Here is a 20,372-nt window from a genome sequence, read left to right as displayed (position 1 = left end):
ACACAAAAAAGGGTAGACAGAATTGAAAATTTTTGCGTTTCGCTAAACCTTTCAAACTATGATTCATTGCTTTAATATTTAAGCGGTCAACTATCCAAAGAGACGTTCGCTCAGCTACTTTATTCAGCGGATATAGTACATATAACTAGCCTCAATTACATAACATTCGCAGTATTTAAAAACAAAATTTAAATTTCCAACAATACGCTATGAAATTGCAAATGTATGTAAATTGTTAACTTCTCCTTTATAATTCACCTAACACAGAGAAATTTCAGCCATAATTAGAATTGTCTGCATTATATTTAAAAAATTAACTATTTTAATATTCAATTGTTATGTAAGTTACTGACTTTTGACTATTTTCATCAGCGTATTCAAAAATATCACGTAAAAATGTTAAATTAATAGACTATTTGCATGTAACAGATGGAAGAACGCTACATGAGGTCATGGTAGTGGTTTTATGTGATTAGCATAGCATAAATAATGAATAAATTATATGATAACACAAAACAAGCCTTATAAATGTATTATAAAAGGAAAGGAAAAGAATGGGAAGAGGATTTGACGGAAGAGGGGACGCATAGGAAGGGGAAATGTCTTCTTTCTGTGCGTCCCTTTCTCTGTTAATTATAGGTAGGCAACGCATCTGTAATTGCGAATGTCTATGGGCAGCAGTCGCTTTCGGCGAATTCAGGTAGCCGTTTGCTCATTTGCCACCTTTGATAAAAAAATATAAATTAAATGTCCTTGAATAGGGCTTCGACGACATCAGAAAAATAATGTAACAAACAAATGGTAAGTACTATGATAATTAGAATTTTCGAGATACGGTCAAATCTCTATAACTCGAACCTTTCAAGTCGAAATCTTCAGTATGTCGAAAAAATTCTGTAAAAGCAGTAATTGGGATCTTATTTCAGGAATCATAAAAGTCAACATTTTACTTGTAAAATAAGTTACGTAATCTGTCGGTTAATAAATTCATAAATTCTCTGAAGCATGTATAGTTTTGTGCTGTATTATTATAGATTCAAGATTCGAATTCATTTTGACAAAAAAAAATGTACAACTTCTGATGTGTCCTGAGATTACAGTACTGATGCACTCAGAGACTTTTACTGATCCCCTTACTGCAGATTCAGTTTTAAGAGTCACCCTTAGTGAAAATTTAACCTATGACAGCGGTTAGATTTAATTATAAACAACTAGCGACATCTATTATGATTTTATATGAACGCCTTCGAGGACTTTGGTCCATTGACTAAATAATGAGATGTTGCGTTTGCAATGAGCATTTGTAAGTTTCTTTGAGCACCAATCACTTAGAGTTTTATGATGCAAGCTGATTTATTATTGACATTTCCATATCTATGATATTAATCATATGCTAACTTATGTATGAATAACCAATTTTCTCTGAGTACTTTTAGTCGTCAGTAACGAAGTAGTTGGATTATTCAAGGATCATGAAATAATTTTACTGTTACAATATATTTGTCGATGTGGCGATCTTTGGGGGAGGCCTATGCCCAGCAGTGGGCGTTACGAGGCTGAATGGAATATACTTGTCGGATGACTAACGAACGAACCCAATAATCGATCCTTGACATTGATCTCAATATTACTTTAAGTAACAAAAAAGGATTGATCGATCTCTAAGCGATAATAGAATGAAATACGATTGCTTTCTTTGATTTTTATTATGTATCCTAGATTATTTCAATGAATTGAGAGAATTAAAACAATTTGTTGCGCATTGCTACTACCCGAAGTATGCCGCATAAATCCGGTTGCAGACCGAAAACTAAGCTATGCCAAAGCTAAACTAAGCTAGAAATAAATAGCGTGCACGCCAACAGCTAAGCCAAAGCTCAGTCAGTGTTGCGTAGAACAACAAAGAACACTGGACAGCACTGGTGAAGGATGTGCAAAGTGTGTGCGGGGTAGCGGGAGGGGCTTAGCTTAGCTCGTGTAGCTGCGCATCGGTATACACAACTAAATTAGCTTCGCATATTTTAGTTACCTTAGTTCGCATAGCTTGCGGTCTGCACACAAGTATGGAAAACTGCGTCAGCTATGCGAACTAAGCTAAACTAACTTAGCTTAGCTCTTGGTCTGTATAACGATTTTATCTTGTTTTTGATACTTCATCATCGCATCTTGCACAGTTCTTGGTGTAACAGAACATCTCAGTATTCTAAATTCAAGATAAGACAATCGTTTATCAACATTTTCGACTTGTTTTTTTCTTTGCTCTCGACATTTTCTCATGACATCCGCCGGCTGCGAAACTCATATTGTTGTCGAAGTTCGAAGGAAACCGCAGTTTCAATTAAGTAGTAAAGATAAAACGCTTCGATAGCGCGTTAACAAATTCGTCTTTTGTTACTTAACATAACTCTAGCTAGTTATAAATAATACTGTCCGTTTGTACAATGCTCAATTGACGTTGTGCAAGTAAACCTGGGGGCAGAGAGATGTTTTATCCGTAGTAATTACCGAATCTTCATTAATTGATGTCAGTCTTGCCCCCGGAATGTGCGAAACGATGTCCATTGTAAGGTGACCTCGGCTCGGATGTTGCGTCATCGAGTTAAGAGTTCACGATATAACAGAGGTGGTGGTTTAGAAGAGGTTAAAAGCATGTAGTTTGCAGCGCCCGCGAACATTCGCTTTCTATATTTGAATCAAACAGCGCGTTGCGTTTTACAAAAAGGGTCAGTTGGGAATCTTGTACAGTGCTTCTCAAACTTTCAAAGGATTTACAACCAAAAAGGGGAAATTTCTTGTTAAAAGCTTGTCCTACACTTTTTATAAGATTTTTTTATAAGTAGTCATTTTTTCTAGCACCTTTTTTAGTTTTGAAGTTTAGGAAGCACTGGACTTAGGATTCTAGTTAATTTCAGTGTATGTTGTGTTGTGATTATAATTATTCATTTTCTATTTATTTTTTGTAGTTTTGTTCCTTCTGGTGATAATAAATTTTTTGTACAAAGGTAAGTTAATGTTTCAATGAGCAATTAGTATATAATGTTTAAACTTTCTTTGATAAAATATATCTTACTAATATTATAAATGCAAATGTTTAGATGTATGGATGGATGGATGTTTGTTTGAAGATATCTCCGGAACAGCTCAACAAGTTCTTGATTAAATTTGTCACAGATATTCTGCAAGAACATATAGGCTACTTATTACGTTTTTTTTAATTCCGCGCGGACAGACTTGCGGGTCACAGCTATATTTTATAAACGAAATTACGTTAGAGATGGTTTTTAGATCTATTAAAAAAATGAATTAATTTCAGGATTGTTTGTTTTCACTACAGATTTGAAATAAATGTGTTCTTAGTAATTGATAATTAAAAAGTCCGTTTCAATTTTATTGATATTTCAGCTGGCCAAAAGCTTTTTTAAGTGCAATTACTTATTAAGTAAAAAAGAGACAATGATTTTGTCGTGTCATCTTAAGTAACACGAGGTCTCGGGTTCAAATTACATTAATTGTAAAATATGTTTAGAAATTGTGACTGTAATTAAATGAAATCTTTTTGTTGATTTGTATCAAAGTTTAATTTCATCTAGTCAGTTTAACATAATTCATATCTAGATTTTAGAAATGTTTTGTAACTGACTATTAATAATACAGATCACATTTTTTTATTTTTTACAATTTTTATATTACTACAAACTGTATTTGAAATTATTATTTCCTTCTTTTTTTCTCTGTTTCAAATTGTCTTTGTTTTTATCAAAATTATCGAATATTCTAGAATAAAATAACCTTTCTTAAAGAATACATTATAATCATGACTAACCTTACATAATGTTTTTAACATCGTAAACAATAGAACTTCGTAATAAAATGAAACATTTGAAGATACCTTGACACTCTCTACAAATGTCTCTAAAATAAATTAATTAATCTGTTTACACTCTAAAGCACAAAGCGTGAAGCAATTTTATATTTAATACTCGTCATCTTAAGTTTTATTATTTGTTTCTCAGATCAAAACATCACCTTTTAGTTTAGTGCCCTATTTCCTGTAAAAAAACTGTCAAAATTTGAGTTTTTTTTTCCAAAACGAAAGTGTTCGTTGTTATTTCTTTTTGGAACGAAGTTCCTTATCGCGCGTTGTGAAAGGGTGCTAGACGGAAAAAATTCTTACGAAAAGTTGTCACGACACTTTTTGCTATAGTATGTTAACGACGAATGAGCGCTACTTCACCATGGCAACGACGTGACAATATATAACGAAAAATCATAGAAATAAAATGTACTTCTTGTGAAGTCTTAAGTTTTTTATTCATAGAATAAATATTGGTTCCTTCACTAATTAATAGGAAGGAACTTCGTTCCATCCGGGTGTTCCCTGACACCTCTCAAGTTTTTTTTTTATTGAATTCCTTTTCAAACTTGAACGTAGACGTTATTGAAAGTTTCTCGGCTTTTGCATATCTAATAAAGAGATTAAAAGGTCAATTTATATCCGCTGATCCACTTCTTCCAATCTCTACTTTTATACAAAACTTAATATGATGACAGTTAATTATGAAAAATATCTATTAAATAACAAATGAGAAATCAAAATAATGAAATGTAAACTTTTTAATAATCAAATTAATATACTCTAAATCTACGTACACACAAACGCACTTCTAAAAGAAAAATTAAACGCTTTGTAAAAAAACAAAAAGTTGATTAAAATAAAGAGGCGTTTATAAATTTTACGCTTTGTTTGCGCGCGCATTTATTAATAACTTTCTTCGTTCAGCACACTCAATTAATAATATTTGTTGGAATTGTTCACGGTGCTTTCTTTTTAATATAAACAATTAGTTTTTAGCTTACCTTATAGGATGTTAGATTTACTTCTAGTTTTTGCTTTCACAAAATCGTGGTCATCGCGGTTGTTTATAAATATTTAATCAGATTTACCTCAATAATATGTAGATAAAAACCCCTTTTTAGCCGACTTCAAAAAGAAGGAGGTTATCAATTCGTCTGTATTTTTTTTTTTTTTTATGTGTGTTACCGCGAAACTCGGCCCCTGGTGGTCCGATTTTGATGAAAAATATTTTAATCGAAAGGAAGTGCTTGCAGGTGGGTCCCATTTTTTTGTTTTTTTTTTTAAATAACTAGAAGACTAGTAGATTTTGAATATAGCTTCAAAATTTGTTGCGAAGATTAGGGACATTTCTGCTTTCAGCGCTTACGTAGGCTAAACTATAGGACCTACATAAAAATAATGTATGGCGAATTGTAGCTCTTTAAATGTGCTAAATAAAAGTCCGCGATAGCATATATCTATCTTTTATAGTTTTCTCACAATAACCATTTTTTTCTTCAGAAACATCAATTAAATTCATGCCCTATTTCCGACGCTATTATTCGAGTTCAGTATTAACCCTTATGTAAATAAACATGTTCATTATCAAGAGAATTTAATGTACATTATATTTGCAATTGAAACTATATCATTCTGTCTAATAGTTTAGGAGATATCGTAAGAATAAAATTACGCGGAAACGAAAAATGCTACATGAAAAGCACAATTTTGCTTTCTGGGCTTACGTAGGTCAAACTATATGACTTACATAAAAATGATGTCTGGAGTAATTATAGATCCTTAAATTTTCTAAATAAAAGTCTCAGGTGGCATATATCTATCATCTATGGATGTCTCACAAAAACCATGTTATTGTGAACAAACTTCGATTAAAATGGACACGAAAAACAGCGTCGTAAGCTTACGGCGCTATTATATTATATTCGATATGAATCCTTATCCAAATAAATATGTTTTATGGCAAGAGTATTAAATGCAGATTACATTAGCCTTTAAACTATGTAATTCTGATCAATAGTTTGGGAGATATTAAATTATTAAAAACTACGCGCATTCGAAAAATGCTAGTGCGGCGCGCGGCTGGACCAAATTAAAGGTACGCTACGATGTATTAGTTCGGTAATTTTCAATTTGTATACCGATTTTGATAATTATTTCATTGTTTAAAGGATAAGTGGTTATCTGCTGCATTCTAAATTAGTTTTTGAATTGAAATACACACATATCAAATAGGAAAGTCCTTTTCTTTATTTGTCTCATTTATGTCTTTATACCTATTAACGAAATTTGTAATTGAACTTCAAATTCACTAAAAATTGTGAAATAAAACAAAAATTTTAAGAAAAAAAAATAGCCGACTTCAAAAAAAACAATCTCAAACAAAATGCACTGAAAAGTAACCTAAAAAAACCAATTTCAAACAAAATACACTCAAAAGTAACATAAAAAAACAATTTCAAACAAAATGCACTCAAAAGTAACCTAAAAAAACCAATTTCAAACAAAATGCATTCAAAAGTAACATAAAAAAACAATTTCAAACAAAATTCACTAAAAAGAAACAAAATAATGTCATGAAAACTCTCTAAGCTCTAGTAGTTGCTCTCGTTGCGCTCTCTAATAGTAGGGGCTCAGTTTTCCGCAACTCCACGACAAGCGCGTATTTTGCGTGTCTCTAAACTCTAAAGAAAGTTCTCTTCTTTCTTGTAACATGTCTATATTGTATAATTATTGTTATTTTGGAGTCGGTTTCGGCCTAAGTAGGGACATAAACGTAAGTATGTCTAATACATCTCAAATATAAAATGTCATCTATTTACTTCGGCCGACACCGACTGCGAAATAACAATAATTATACAATATAGACATGTTACAAGAAAGAAGAGAACTTTCTTTAGAGTTTAGAGACACGCAAAATACGCGCTTGTCGTGGAGTTGCGGAAAACTGAGCCCCTACTATTAGAGAGCGCAACGAGAGCAACTACTAGAGCTTAGAGAGTTTTCATGACATTATTTTGTTTCTTTTTAGTGAATTTTGTTTGAAATTGTTTTTTTATGTTACTTTTGAATGCATTTTGTTTGAAATTGGTTTTTTTAGGTTACTTTTGAGTGCATTTTGTTTGAAATTGTTTTTTTATGTTACTTTTGAGTGTATTTTGTTTGAAATTGGTTTTTTTAGGTTACTTTTCAGTGCATTTTGTTTGAGATTGTTTTTTTTTTCAATAAAATATTGTCACTTAGGATCCGTAACCTTAACAGGTCATTATAATATTAAATTATTACACTGCAATTTTATTTCAAAATGGCAACTTTACAACTATTAAATTAATAATTAAACGTTTTAAAAATTAATAATTATTTTATTCAAGCACCAATGAAGAAAGAATATGAAACATCGATTTTAAAATTAGAACACGATTTTCAAAATTAGAACATCAATTTTTTAAATCGGAAGTTCGAACGCGATGCGTATTACCTTTAAGCTGGTTTGCATTATGCCAGTACAGCAGAAAAGTAACGTTCAAAATCAGCGCTGGCATACAACTGGTATATTGTAAACATTTACTGGCTAGTGAGTCCATGCGGTCCATGCCAGGACAGCGCTACTATCTTACTGTACTAGCATAATGTAAACCAGACATTATTCAGAAATCGTTAGTGTCATTATTATGATTGCTTGTGTAATTTGTACGATCATTACCTTATCGTTTTAATGCTAATATGACCTTTATTTATAAGACGTTAAAGTAAAAAATTGCATTAATTTTGTCCGGTCGAAAGGTAGAGATTATCAGGATGTTATGATTGTTAGATAATATCAATGTCTGTTGCGTGGTTTTTTTTTTAATTTATTTTAAAAGAACTAATATATTTAATGTAACAGTAGATATTCATTGAGGAAACATATATCAACACTCTGAATATCTTTTAAAACGGTAAACAGTAGTGGAATTTCTCGGTTATAAAGAACTTTGTAGAAGCGATTCCTTTCTAAAAGTATCCGAAATAACTCCTAGTAGATGATATAATAGAAATAAGATTATCCACTTTGAATAATGACGTATTCCAAATTGCTTTAGAAGACATAACTGCAATTTCTTTCGTTATACAATTAAACTGTAAATTGCTTATAATTATATGTGATTTTTATTTACATAAGACATCGTTGAAAAAATTTATGCAGAAAATTTGTTACGTCTTCATACAAAGTTCTTAAACTCTTACAAAATTAACGGTTTAAGATAACGAAAAATGTTTAGTTAATTTGTTCCGTGTCGATCGTTCATTGTGTGACATAACCTCACTTTTATAACTTAGGTCACCTACAATAAATAAATAAAAAACACATTTTCGTTAAGTTAAATTGTTGCAATATGTCAAATAATGGTACATTAACTGTGTTAATGACCACTTAAAGTCTATGAGACTGCAAAACCTAAAACCTAGTAGTGACGTAGGTTAGTGAAGAGAGCTAAAGTATAAATTAAAAGCAAACATCTTCGTGACAATCGTGACTGTGTTGTCGCTACGTAGGATCTAGTGTTAAAGGCCAAGACCTTGCTATAGGACCAGTTAGGGTACCTAAAGTACTTTCTAGCCGAGACCTCAGAGAGTTTCACTTATCTAATATATTATTGTGAAGTGTGGCGAAATTGTTATTGATCTTCACATACTTGGCTTGAAATATTTGTTTATAATGATTTTTTTTTATAAAAAAAGACAATGTACCTAGTTGTTAGTAGGAATTATAAGTGTAGTTGTAATTGTTTATTTTATTTACGTTATTTTTTTTACGATAAAGGCAAAAAATCCGATTAAAATGTTGCCATTACTAAAATTGCAAATAAAATTCTACTGAATTTTCTGTTTCAACCTGTCATAAATTTTGTAATCTATTTATGACATGCAATCATATTGGATGCAATCCTATGAACATAATATTGAAAATAGGTTTACCATTTCCAAAGATGGAACATCTATATATAAATACGCGGTCACGAATCAGCAATCAACTTGTATGATTGATAGTTGCACCTATATAACATTCACGTATTACCTTAGAACGGATTTTATATTTCGTAAACTTAATTTGTGGTTTGATAACAACGTAACCGCGTTTCCATTCCTCTGATACCTATATAAAAACACTATCCCCATCTCTTCTCAATATCTTCTATAAAAACAGAGATGACTGGACGTGCGTTTTGTTTGTTAAATATTACTAACATTATAAATTCGAATGTTTGGATGGATGGATGGATGTTTGTTACAAGGTATCTCTAGAACGGCCCATCGGATCTCGATGAAATTTGGCAAAGAAGTAGAACATAGTCTGGAAGAACACATAGTTTACTAATTAAGTTTTTTTCAACTAATTCCGTGAGGATGGAGTCGTGGGCGACAACTATTAATAATTTAAATCCAAAAGTTTAGATAGATGGATGGATGAATGTATTTTTGAAAGAAGATATCTCCGGAAAAGCTCAACGGATCTTGATGAAGTTTGGCATATACGTAGAAAAAAGCCTGGAAGAACATATAGACTAATTATATTTTTCTTTTCATCGCGAGTCGCAGGCGACAGCTAGTAATTCGTAATTTAAAGTAACTTATTTTCAACAAGAAATGCAATCGTTATTATAAACTCAATATTTGTTTTTATTTAAAAATATAAACAATTCTAAGAAATAAAAAACACAATAGTGCGTGCAACGTGTTGTTAATTACAGATTTGCGTCACTTGCACAAGTACGCATGAGAATTTTGCTACTAGGCGCTGTCGAACTTTTTCCTCTCTCACATCATTTTTTTTTTCTAACCGTGTTAAAGTTGATTTAATTTTCCTAATTAATATTTTTTTTTGTTCTTTTACCGAAACTAAACACGCAATCATTCCTCAACCTCTTTGAAAAATCAGAATTGACAACATCTTTATTTCATTTAAAACAAATTTCTGTAAAAGTGTTCGCAATTTTTGAAACCATGATTCAAACCCACGACTCTTGAACAACTATGTTGATTGTGTGACTAAAGCATACTCATAGTCATTTTATGGTTAATTAAACGGCCTCGTAGTATATATTTCCTCGCACTAATTTGATACTAAGTGACTCTCTAAGTGACGACAGAATGCAGCAATGTGTATTCTAATAGAATTCAGGTACCAGGGTAACATAAAATCGAAGTATCTTTCGACGAAAAACTTTATTAACCGCAAGCAATATGATTGATAGCGTCATTTGATTCGAACAATAAGGTGTAAGTAGAACGAAGTGTAGCGCGGTCGAGCTTGGAATTCCTACCTGAAATACTAGTCTTTTAAATGTAATAACAAGCATGCCAATTTAAACTTTAACACTATTTATATAAGACTTAAATTCCTGTTACCGTGTACCCATTTTTAAATTACAATATCGTCACGTGGTTATAAAGTTATTAATAAATTTTCGATCTTAAGTAATTGGTATAAGGTTCAGAATTGATATGATTTGCGTAGATTGGGAGCGTGAGAGTGCAGTTCTTGCGTCCGATAACATCACACAGCGCATTGTTAGTGCTTGTGAGTAAACTATTTGGGCCGCTAAGTATTGGTAGTTATTTGTGTACATTGCTTTAGATACATTATTCTCACATAAGAAGTTCGTTAGATACATAAGGAGAGATAATACAGGTTAAAACAGTCGTAGATAAAACCTTGTCAAAGTACATATTCATATCACTACTATTATAAATGCGAAAGTTTAGATGGATGGATGTTTGATAGAAGGTAGATTCAACGGTTCAACGGATCTTGATGAAATTTGTCACAGATGTAGAACATAGTCTTGAAGAATACACAGACTAATTATTAGTTTTTTTTAAAACCGCGTGGACGGAATCGAGGGCGACAATTAGTATATGTATAAAGCGCTGCTCCATCCTTACGAAATGCAAGAAATCTCATCCTTATAACAATAATTTCAATAGTTCAGACATAGTGATTGCACATAGCTCTTAGCTCACTCAAGGATCTTCAAACAAAAGTAGTGTTTGGCAATAGATAGATCTAGAATCATTAGACCTCTTATAGTTTGCGATGCACTGAAATCTTTGCAAATATTTTGAAATCACTTATTATTACGAACATTACCAATTCTGCAATACAAGAGACTTATAAAAGACCATTTAATAAAGTTAAAAATAACCAACAAAGGTCACTTTTATCAACTTTTAATAGTTCAAAAGAAAATTTCTGTTCTGAAAAAACCTAATCGTGGCGAGAATCTTCCAAAACCAAAACCAAAACTATGTAAGTAAACCAAAATTTACTTTTTAGCACAATTTGTGGGCTACAAAGGATCTTGACATTCTTACTTTGTTCCTTATTAAGCAGTTACGGAAACTCTTACTTTGTCAGCCGAGTATCATTAAGCATGCTAATTTAATACTTGGATGTCTGGAGCGAATAATATGGCGCGCGCTTTGCAATCCAATTCATCTCTGCGGACAATCGGTCGTCAATCGATATAATAGATGTGTTCCTTATGCCGTGATGTACCAATGATGTGGTTAAGAGCGCATTATGTAACTTTAATACGAAGCTTTTTGATTTGTAATATGTTCACATGGGACCCTCAGCTTTACATCATAGAAATAGGTGTGTAACTTCGGAGCATAAGTAAATTAAGTCAGCTGACAATTTCTAAAGCGTATGTAGTCTTTTTTTTATACATTAATTATTTTACTTTTATTATTATTATTTAGCCTTTTTTTTGTACAAAAATTAAACTTGTTTAAATTGTTTTAATGTTCTAAAATAAAGTTAAAAAAATAAGGTTTTTCTCATTTTAGAAAAGTCGATATGGTCAAATTAGTGTTATATAAATTCAAAATATGATGTGTCACGAAATGCGTTTCAGTTATACAAAGCTTTCGTGACTTAGAGAAAGCTCTTGTGATATACTGCAGCGAGCTTCCGACATGACTTGCCACTGTTACAGCTTTACCTCGAAAACCTTCCGACTTAAGTTAACAAGGTTACGAACATGTTTGAAATGCAACAATATTGAAAACAACTTTGGTAATTTTAATATTGCTCTCACTTGAATAACTTATCTATTTATGCATCCTTATAGGTTGAAACTTATGTATATAGAAATGAGAAATTAAAAATCAACCTAATTTAAATATTTGACCGTTATAAAGTTAGAATCATAGACTTAAATAATATACATGTTTCTATCATTAATTTAAATAGAAACGTTTCAAAAAATTCATAGACAATATATAACATTGTCAGCCAGTGACATTCGTAAATATAATTTCTCATTTCCATTGAATTCGACTAAAGATGATTCGACTAAAGAAGTATCATACTAATATTACAAATGCGAATGTTTAGATGTTTGTTTCAAATGATCTTGATGAAATTTAGGACAGATTTAGGCAACCGCGCAAATCCGTCCGCGCGGAACTCGGATTCGCGAGGAAAAGCGAGTATAATATAATTTTAATTGAAAAAGTGTAGAGCTTTTGCTCAATGTTGCCATTAATTTAAATTCCTGACTTTTATCAACTTTATAAAGTTCCCAGTACTTTTAGCTATTTTGAAGTATTGATTACTGGAAATTAATACTTCAAATTACAATTGATTCTAGGCCAGAAAATATAATTAAAAAAAATTGTCATTTATGATTTGGGAAAAGAAACGACTACAATTTAATAACTTTACGAATAAATTATGCTATTGTTTAATAATTTATCATTTTAAAGTTTCCATGTTCGATGATTAGTGCTTGTGTCGCGAATTCTTCTAAAAGTCTGACGTAATGTCATCAGTGAAAAGGTTACGGCGCGGGAGGTGCAATGACTCGCGAGTCAAAGTGCGTTAGCTCATCTCACTTGTATTACATAAAACACACTAACATTTTAAGTTTTTACATCCGCTTATGTAAGTTACCGGAGACACGTGCTTTAAACGAGCGCTAGAGTTCCTTTTATGTTATGATCTTTTTATAAATTATATCATCAAATTTGCTTAATTAACGATTTAATGAATCGTAATATATTTTGAACTTAACTTTAATAGTCTAGATTATTTTCGTAACGACTAGATCCACGTGATTAACCGTTTAAAGTCAGACTTGTGTGAGTTTACACTGCCCAAAGATATGTGCAAAGACAGTGCCATCAGTCTCATTGTTTTTGACCCACAATATGTGAAAACTTACAAAAAACCTATTTATCTTGTCATTTTTGTTGTAACATGCTGGTAATAATTTCGTAATGTTTTAAAGTTGTACGTAACAACTTCAACTAAGATTCTAATGTCACAAGTCGTACATAACTCTCGTAAAATGTTTGTCAAACAATTGGAAACACGTTGATTTTCTTCCTCGTTATTCAATACTTTGTTTCATGAATTTTCATAATAACTATAAAATTAACTTGTAATTTGAACTCAAATCCTTTTGCAACTAGCAATCTTTTGTATCGAGTATAATAAAAAAAAAACTCTATCTTGTTCTAGCTATGAAATTAATAATAAGTTAACGTCACACGTCAATATATTTCAAACAACTACTTATGTGCGAGGAAAAAAAGTAAAAAAAAACTTACATGAGATGAACCTATAACCAAGCTAGCTTACTAACCACTGAACTATGCTATGGTTCAAAATTAACAAGTTCTTTTTGTTAATTGTATTGATATCATAATCTATGTAATATTACGCAAGATGGCGCGCATTGTGCATTGTGGTGCGGGTTCGATTCCCAGCCGCTGATGTATCGCGAGATCGTGCGAGCAGCAAACAACCTTGACATAGTCGCTTTAATTCTTATTGACTGTTATTTTAATTTTATCAGATATGTTATATTGTTGTCTGTAACACTGATATGATCAAACAACATTTTAAGAAGTTCAATTTATGTTACGTCGGAATAAATGAATTGTTTAGATTTAGGTTTCGAATGCAATAACAATAATGTCTTCTCAGATTTTTCACAGAGAAAATGAGCGATGTAGATACTTACTAACTATATAATATTGAGTGCGTATTTAATTTATGCGCACTTTAATTGATAAATATAGAAAACTAGCTTTCGCCCGCGCGAAATTAAAAAAAAAAACGTACTAAGTAACCTATGTGTTCTTCCAAACTATGTTCTACATTTATGCCAAATTTCATCGAGATCCGTTGAGCCGTTCTGGAGATACCTTCAAACAAACATCCATCCATCCATTTAAACATTTGCATTTATCATACTAGTATGATGAACGTTTGGTATATTTAAAGGGTCAAGTAAAAGTTTGTACAGTACCTCGTGCAAAATTTAGAGAAATCATAAAGTTTATATTGAACTATAACAAGTTACTTATTTTGCTGTCCACTGGTTATTTCAGATGGTGAGTTGGAGATGCTTGGTAGCGCTGTGCGCGCTAGTTGCCCTGGCCAGCGGGGCAGCGGACACTGCCTCACGATTCCGTAAGTTGATACCTGATGACATACTACGAAAACACATGAATTTAGTTCATGATAAGTCGTCCTCGAAAGAAGTCGATGTAATTGTTACATAGGTGATCCCTTATTGTAGATTTCTCACAATAAATCCACACTAAGGGGAGCTCTAAATGTAGTAAATTATAAATAGCAGCTGTACATATTACAGTTATAGATAACAAGTGCCAAAATTATGACACATAAAAAAAATGTATAAGTTGCAGAACTATATTGCACAAGTTGTAATAAATTGACACAATTTTAAAGTTTTCCCAAATTACATTTCATCAGATACAGTTACAACTAAAATTTACTTTGTATGTAATTCAAACTTTAAATACGACTAGCTTATTATTTGTAAAGTTTCACATATTTTTATACTCAGATATTTAAATTGTTATTATTTTACAGAACCAAAAAAACGATCTAGGAACGGTACGTACACAGACAAAAAAACTGCAACAAACTATGGTGAAATAAATAAATATAATTAAATAAACAATACAATATTTTAAATGTATTTTAAGCAGAAATATATTTATTTGTTTCTTTCTTTACCATTAAACATTTATAAGATAAATAAATAAAAATTTATGTTATAATTGTTTAGAAATCATCTCAACAACAATAACCCACATTTAATGCCATGCTTCTGCTCATTTAGATAGAAAACAATGACGCCTTAAAATTCCTTACTTAAAAAAAATAACGAATTATTTTATCAGTCTTACGTAATAACGTTACCTAACGAATTTAACGTTCTTACTAAAACATTAAAATTTTAACTTTATTCCTTATTTATAATTAAAAATTATATTTAATTATAGCAAATATATTGTGTAAAAATAGATGATTATTTAGAATTTATAACTGAGTTATTTTTTACACTTTATCTTGTATTTAAAATACATTAAGAGTAATTTTATTTTATGAATTTGTAAATAAGATGTTGTGTAAATATTCCTTTCGCCACTAGATGTCACTGTACAATCGTAACAGTTGCTCCTGTATGTATAATCCAGTATTAAAATCTTTGCATGTTTCTTTCCTACATCGAGTACGAAAATATAAAAATAATTATAATTATTGGTTTAATATTTCTTTCTGTTACACTTACCCTTTCATCTTAAGTTATATTTTAAAATATTGTTTTACTAATAAGTAACGGCAAACCTAAGAATATAACTCGTTTATTTTAATCAAGTTTATAACTTATTTTTCTATCTTTTTGCATGATAATTTCTTTTTTTTAATATTCATGGACCTCGTATCTACTTACCTTAAATAATTATGTATTAATTTAATTTAAATGAAAAATGTAGAAAATTCTCAAATTCTTCAATCTTTCGTAGTGACTCTCTTTTACTTCTTCGTTTTACGTGGTATTTAGTAGATAATTAGAATCTTTATAGATTTGCTTATATTCGGGAATCTGAGGTATTTCGTTGAGATTAGATATCTCTTGGTGATGGAATCTCTTTGCGTTCAGTGATGACATTCCTGACCATGAGATCTTTGCAGCCGAGCTGCAGCCCGGCCAGCAGGCAGAAGTTGACGCGATGGTGAACAATCTGCTGCACTGGATACAAGGCTTTTATCAGCAAAGAAATAGGAAAGGTCCGATATCATACATCACTTACTGTTGTAAAATGTTCGAAATATAACGACACTTATTTTAAACGGTTTACAATTTTGAGTAAGTTAGATTTCTCAGTACTATCAAACATGAATAGGTATTAAGATATCATATTGATTTTAAAGCAAAGAAACTTATAATAGATTTACGTTTAATACATTTGTAGGAGTCTGTTTGAATTTCATGTAGATGAAGAAGCGGGTAAAAGCTAGTTAACGAAGTATAAGCAAAACACGTCATAAATAAGGAAGAACTATAAATAAGCACATCGGTAGTTACGAGTTGCACTAGAATATGTTACACTCAATCACGCCTTGCTTATCACGTGCAGACGTCATAATTCATAAACAGCACTTCTCATACCTACATACACCAGATTCACGCAAACAGCACAAAATAAGCGCAGAGTTCTTCTTTTTAAATTCAATAAAATTCAATGTTTCTCTTCGACTGTTTTCAGCTCGTCAATACTTCGGAGGAAAACCAGAAAGACCGAGGCCGTTCGAACCGGCTTCCTACCTCCCACCGGCCGGGTATCCTCCAGCAGGGTCACGGCCAACGCCTGCCTACGATGAGGGTCCTTCAGCGAGCCCAGGCTACCAACCCAGTTCCCCATCCCCCAGCCAGACATCTTTTCAACCTAGTCAATCAGACCAAGTACCTTATCAGCCCAGTCAAGCACCTTACTTGCCGAGCAAACCTTTCCAACCAAGTCTTCAACCTAGTCAGCCGACTCAATCATCATACCAACCAAGTCAGCCTTCGGAAACGCCATTTACAACGAGCCAAGCTGGTCAACCTTTCTCACCGTCGTACCAACCCAGCCAACCTTTACCACCATATCTAGGTAGCCCATCGACAGATCCTTCCTTTCAAGTAAATCAACCAACTCAGACTTCTTATCAGCCAAGTCAACCATCCTACCAACCCAGCGAACCTACATTCCAACCGAGTCAGCCTACTTACCAACCGAGTCAACCAGCTTATCAACCGAGCCAACCATCTTACCAACCAAGTCAGCAGCCATCCTATCAGCCATCTCAGCCTAGTTTACCCAACTCTTCACCATACCAACCTAGTCAACCGAGCTTCCCAGAAGAAACTACTTTGCCCCCTTACAACACTCCTCAGCAACCAGAAGAAGCTCAAACAGATTCAACTAAACCTGATATCGCCAACAATGAGCAAACAACTGCGCCTTCTGCGCCAGATGACGATGACCGCCATCCGCCTCATATCCACGCCATCACCGTAGACTGCGGCAAAGAGATGATGACCATCAACATTGAATTCAACAAAGTGTACAACGGTATTATTTACTCCCAGGATCATTACAACGACCCAGAATGTGTATACGTACGAGAGAATTCCAATCAAATTAAATACTCATTTACAGTCAGCTTGAATACGTGCGGAACAAGATTCTTTAGCGATTTCGAAAACGAGGGACAGGCTTACTTGGAAAATGTACTAGTATTACAAAACGAAGTAGGAATACAAGAGGTATGGGATCAAATTCGAAGGGTAAGATGTTTATGGCAAGGTAATTTGACGAAGCAGTTGGTATCATCTCTGAGTGTGGGAATGTTAAACCAGGTTATAAGTAACTTCAGTGGCGATACTGCTATGGCTCGATTGGATATTCAAACTGGCAAAGGGCCCTTCGCACCTGAAGCCAATGGACTAATTAAGATCGGAGAGACAATGACGCTAGTTGTTTCTGTAACTGGAGATGCAGGTTTCGATATTCTTGTAAGAGAGTGTGTCGCCCGGGATTCTGGTAGCCGTCATGTCGTACCTCTGACAGATAGTAATGGTTGTATTCTCAAACCTAAACTCTTTGGAGCCTTCCAAAAGACGAGAGACACAGGAAATACCGGGGCTTCAATAATTGCATACGCATACTTTAATGCCTTCAAATTCCCAGACGAAATGGACTTGATAATCCAATGCGAAGTTGAATTGTGCAAGACAGATTGTGAAGCTTGCCCCAACCCAGGCAGCTTAGAGCCGAAGAGAAGACGACGAGACGTCATTCATATTGGGAATAGAACTGTGGAACCTTTCACTACAATAGGTAAAGGATTAAGAGTAGTTTTTGCTGAAGATTTACCTCAAGAAAATCCTGGATTTTGCATCTCCCCCGTGGCGGCGATGTGGGGCAGTCTCCTCGTACTAGGTGGTTCGTTAATGAGCAGCCTAGCAGTGACACTTTGCTGGCAAAGATCTCGTGGATCTATGAAGTTTTCATAGAAGATTTGATACTAGTTTCTTCAGTATTTCTTTTATCTCGAGTACCCAAATACTTTAAAGAATACGAGAAGATGATAGTTAGAAATAAGAATGCAACGAAAGGTATGAAAAAATAGCAATTGAAATATTCCTGATTGTTCGTAATTCAGAAGAGGAAAAAATATTCAAATAATATTTACTAATTTATCACTGCCAAGAGATTACGATTAGCTTAAATAAAGTGTGTTTTCAAACTAACTTAAGATAGTACAAGACATTATGTACAATAAGAAGATGGTCTTTATTTATATTTTGTAATGTACATATTAGATAAGATACAAGAATAAATAAATACGAAAATAATTATGTTTGTTATTACACTTATGTTCGTTACACTGTTGTCACTCAGTCATTGTAAAATTAGGTATGACAGGAGTAACAGATAGGCTTTAATAATTTTACATGTTACTTATTACATTAGATCCAAACAATTGCCCAGCTATTTTTCACGTTGAACCCTTTCAAAATGATACTAGTTTCGAGTACATTGCTTACTCAACTTGTAATACCCGACATTACGAAGACCAGCTCGATCTCCCGTGGAACTCAAAATCTGGATCACTTTGTGAATTACTACCTTAAAAAATATAGGCTATTAGTTTTGCAGGACATTTTCACATTGCCATTTATTAATCAGAATTGATTTTATGAAATTGTTTCATAGTAATTACAAGAACATGCATCAGTTATTGACTTAAGACTTTTGCTAAATTCAAGTCATAAACTTAATCTGTTTGATATCAAAAACAGCTGTCGCGTATCTCACTATTGACATCACATGATGCAGATATGATGGTTCCAACGTGTTTCACTAGATGTCGCTATTAGAAAAATAACTCACATGTCTTAGCTGCTTTACTTTACTTTAAATATTATATACAGTTCTGATGTTAGTTAAGTTAAGAAAATAGGTGTTAAAACTTATTAAGTAGCCTATGTATTCTTCCAAACTATGTTCTACATCTGTGATAAATTTCATCAAGAACCATTGAGCCACTCCGGAGATATCTTCAAACAGACATCCATCCATCTAAACTTTCGCATATTAATAAGATAATAGAAGCAGGTTTAACTATAAAAATACAATGAAAATAAGCAATAAACGTGCTTGGTTAAATAGTAGATGTGTCAATTACCTTTTTTTTTTTTTTTTTTTTTTTTTTATACAAGGAGGAATGCTTAATGCATACTCCGTGCCTCGGGGAAGACACGCGAGTTATGTGATATTCTCTCCCCGAATGGGAGCATACCCACTAAACCTCCTTGTTCCCTCATGGCCATACTGTGGGGCGCCACGGGATCGCGTGAGCTTGCCACCGCGACGCCCCACTGACCGCCCCGGGATGGGCCCTCTCTGCGCCCCCAAGGGGGCGCTGCACCCTTAGGCGCTCCTCAAGACGACACCGTGCAATGCAGGTTCGGAATCCCCGCCTCCCCCGCTGGTGCCGCCAGGGTTTATAGAGACCCACCTCTTGGCCCCCGTCTTGATCAAGACAGGGGCCCGCGGTCCCGGTGATCACCGAGATTACGCGCTGGGACGCAGGATCACACGCCATCGAGTAACAGCTCTGTAAGCAGAGTGTCACCGAGGTCGTGCTCCCACGTCCCGATCGGCGGCCACGACCCAATGGGTCGCGCCCCCTCCACTAGGCTTACCTTCCCCTTTCGCTGCCCTGAAAAGGGCAGCTACTCGGTTTGGGTTCACCTTCCCTCGTTGCTGCGGACCCACAAGTGAGCCCGCATCCTAACCTAACTAACCTAGCTTAATCTAGCCTATTCTAACTAACCTACAGGCTCGCCCTCACCTTTCGCTGTCCACACTACAGCTACTTGGTTCGGGCTCACCTCCCTCTGTTCTGCGAGCTCATAAATGAGCCCGCACCCTAACCTAATTAGCCTAGCTTAACCTAGTCTATTCTACTTAACCTATAGGTTCGCCCTCCCCTTTCGCTGTGGTCATTCCAGCTACTCGGTTCGGGCTAGCCTAATAGGCGCTCGCCATATGGCGAGACGCCGCCCTCGTTAACCTAACTAAACCTAGCTTATTCTAACTAACCTCTAAAGGCGCTCGCCTAATGGCGAGACGCCGCCCTCGGTGGCGAGCCCAC

At 33.8% G+C, this 20,372-nt stretch overlaps 1 protein-coding gene across 5 annotated transcripts; it reads left to right on the top strand.

Moving 5' to 3' along the window:
- Nucleotides 1–2,661: 2,661 nt before the first annotated feature.
- On the top strand, nucleotides 2,662–18,542 carry LOC106707573. 5 transcript variants are annotated; one of them, XM_014503923.2, is made up of 5 exons: nucleotides 2,662–2,723; nucleotides 14,240–14,321; nucleotides 14,748–14,771; nucleotides 15,858–15,953; nucleotides 16,433–18,542. In XM_014503923.2, the coding sequence occupies exons 2-5, from the start codon at nucleotides 14,240–14,242 to the stop codon at nucleotides 18,223–18,225; spliced, it is 1,995 nt and encodes a 664-aa protein (XP_014359409.2). In that variant the 5' UTR covers nucleotides 2,662–2,723; the 3' UTR covers nucleotides 18,226–18,542. The 5 variants fall into 5 exon arrangements, with proteins under 5 accessions (XP_014359409.2, XP_045540471.1, XP_014359410.2 ...); XM_045684515.1 differs by lacking the exon at nucleotides 2,662–2,723 and adding an exon at nucleotides 2,968–3,002; XM_014503924.2 differs by lacking the exons at nucleotides 2,662–2,723; nucleotides 14,748–14,771 and adding an exon at nucleotides 2,968–3,002 and having other exon boundaries at nucleotides 16,433–18,541.
- The last annotated feature ends 1,830 nt before the right edge of the window (nucleotides 18,543–20,372 follow it).

The sequence above is a fragment of the Papilio machaon genome, chromosome 26 (genome assembly GCF_912999745.1).
Source record: "Papilio machaon chromosome 26, ilPapMach1.1, whole genome shotgun sequence".
NCBI classification, from domain to species: Eukaryota; Metazoa; Arthropoda; class Insecta; order Lepidoptera; family Papilionidae; genus Papilio; species Papilio machaon.
The sequence above is the reverse complement of the archived record's forward strand: the minus strand, read 5'-3'. Positions and strand labels throughout refer to the sequence as shown.

Bases quoted from the DNA above. Each gene is read 5' to 3' on its own strand.
- LOC106707573 (XM_014503923.2), top strand. From the start codon at position 14,240: ATGGTGAGTTGGAGATGCTTGGTAGCGCTGTGCGCGCTAGTTGCCCTG. The intron at 14,322-14,747 runs GTAAGTTGATAC...ATTATTTTACAG, and splicing joins GGACACTGCCTCACGATTCC to AACCAAAAAAACGATCTAGG. The intron at 14,772-15,857 runs GTACGTACACAG...AGATCTTTGCAG, and splicing joins AAAAAAACGATCTAGGAACG to CCGAGCTGCAGCCCGGCCAG.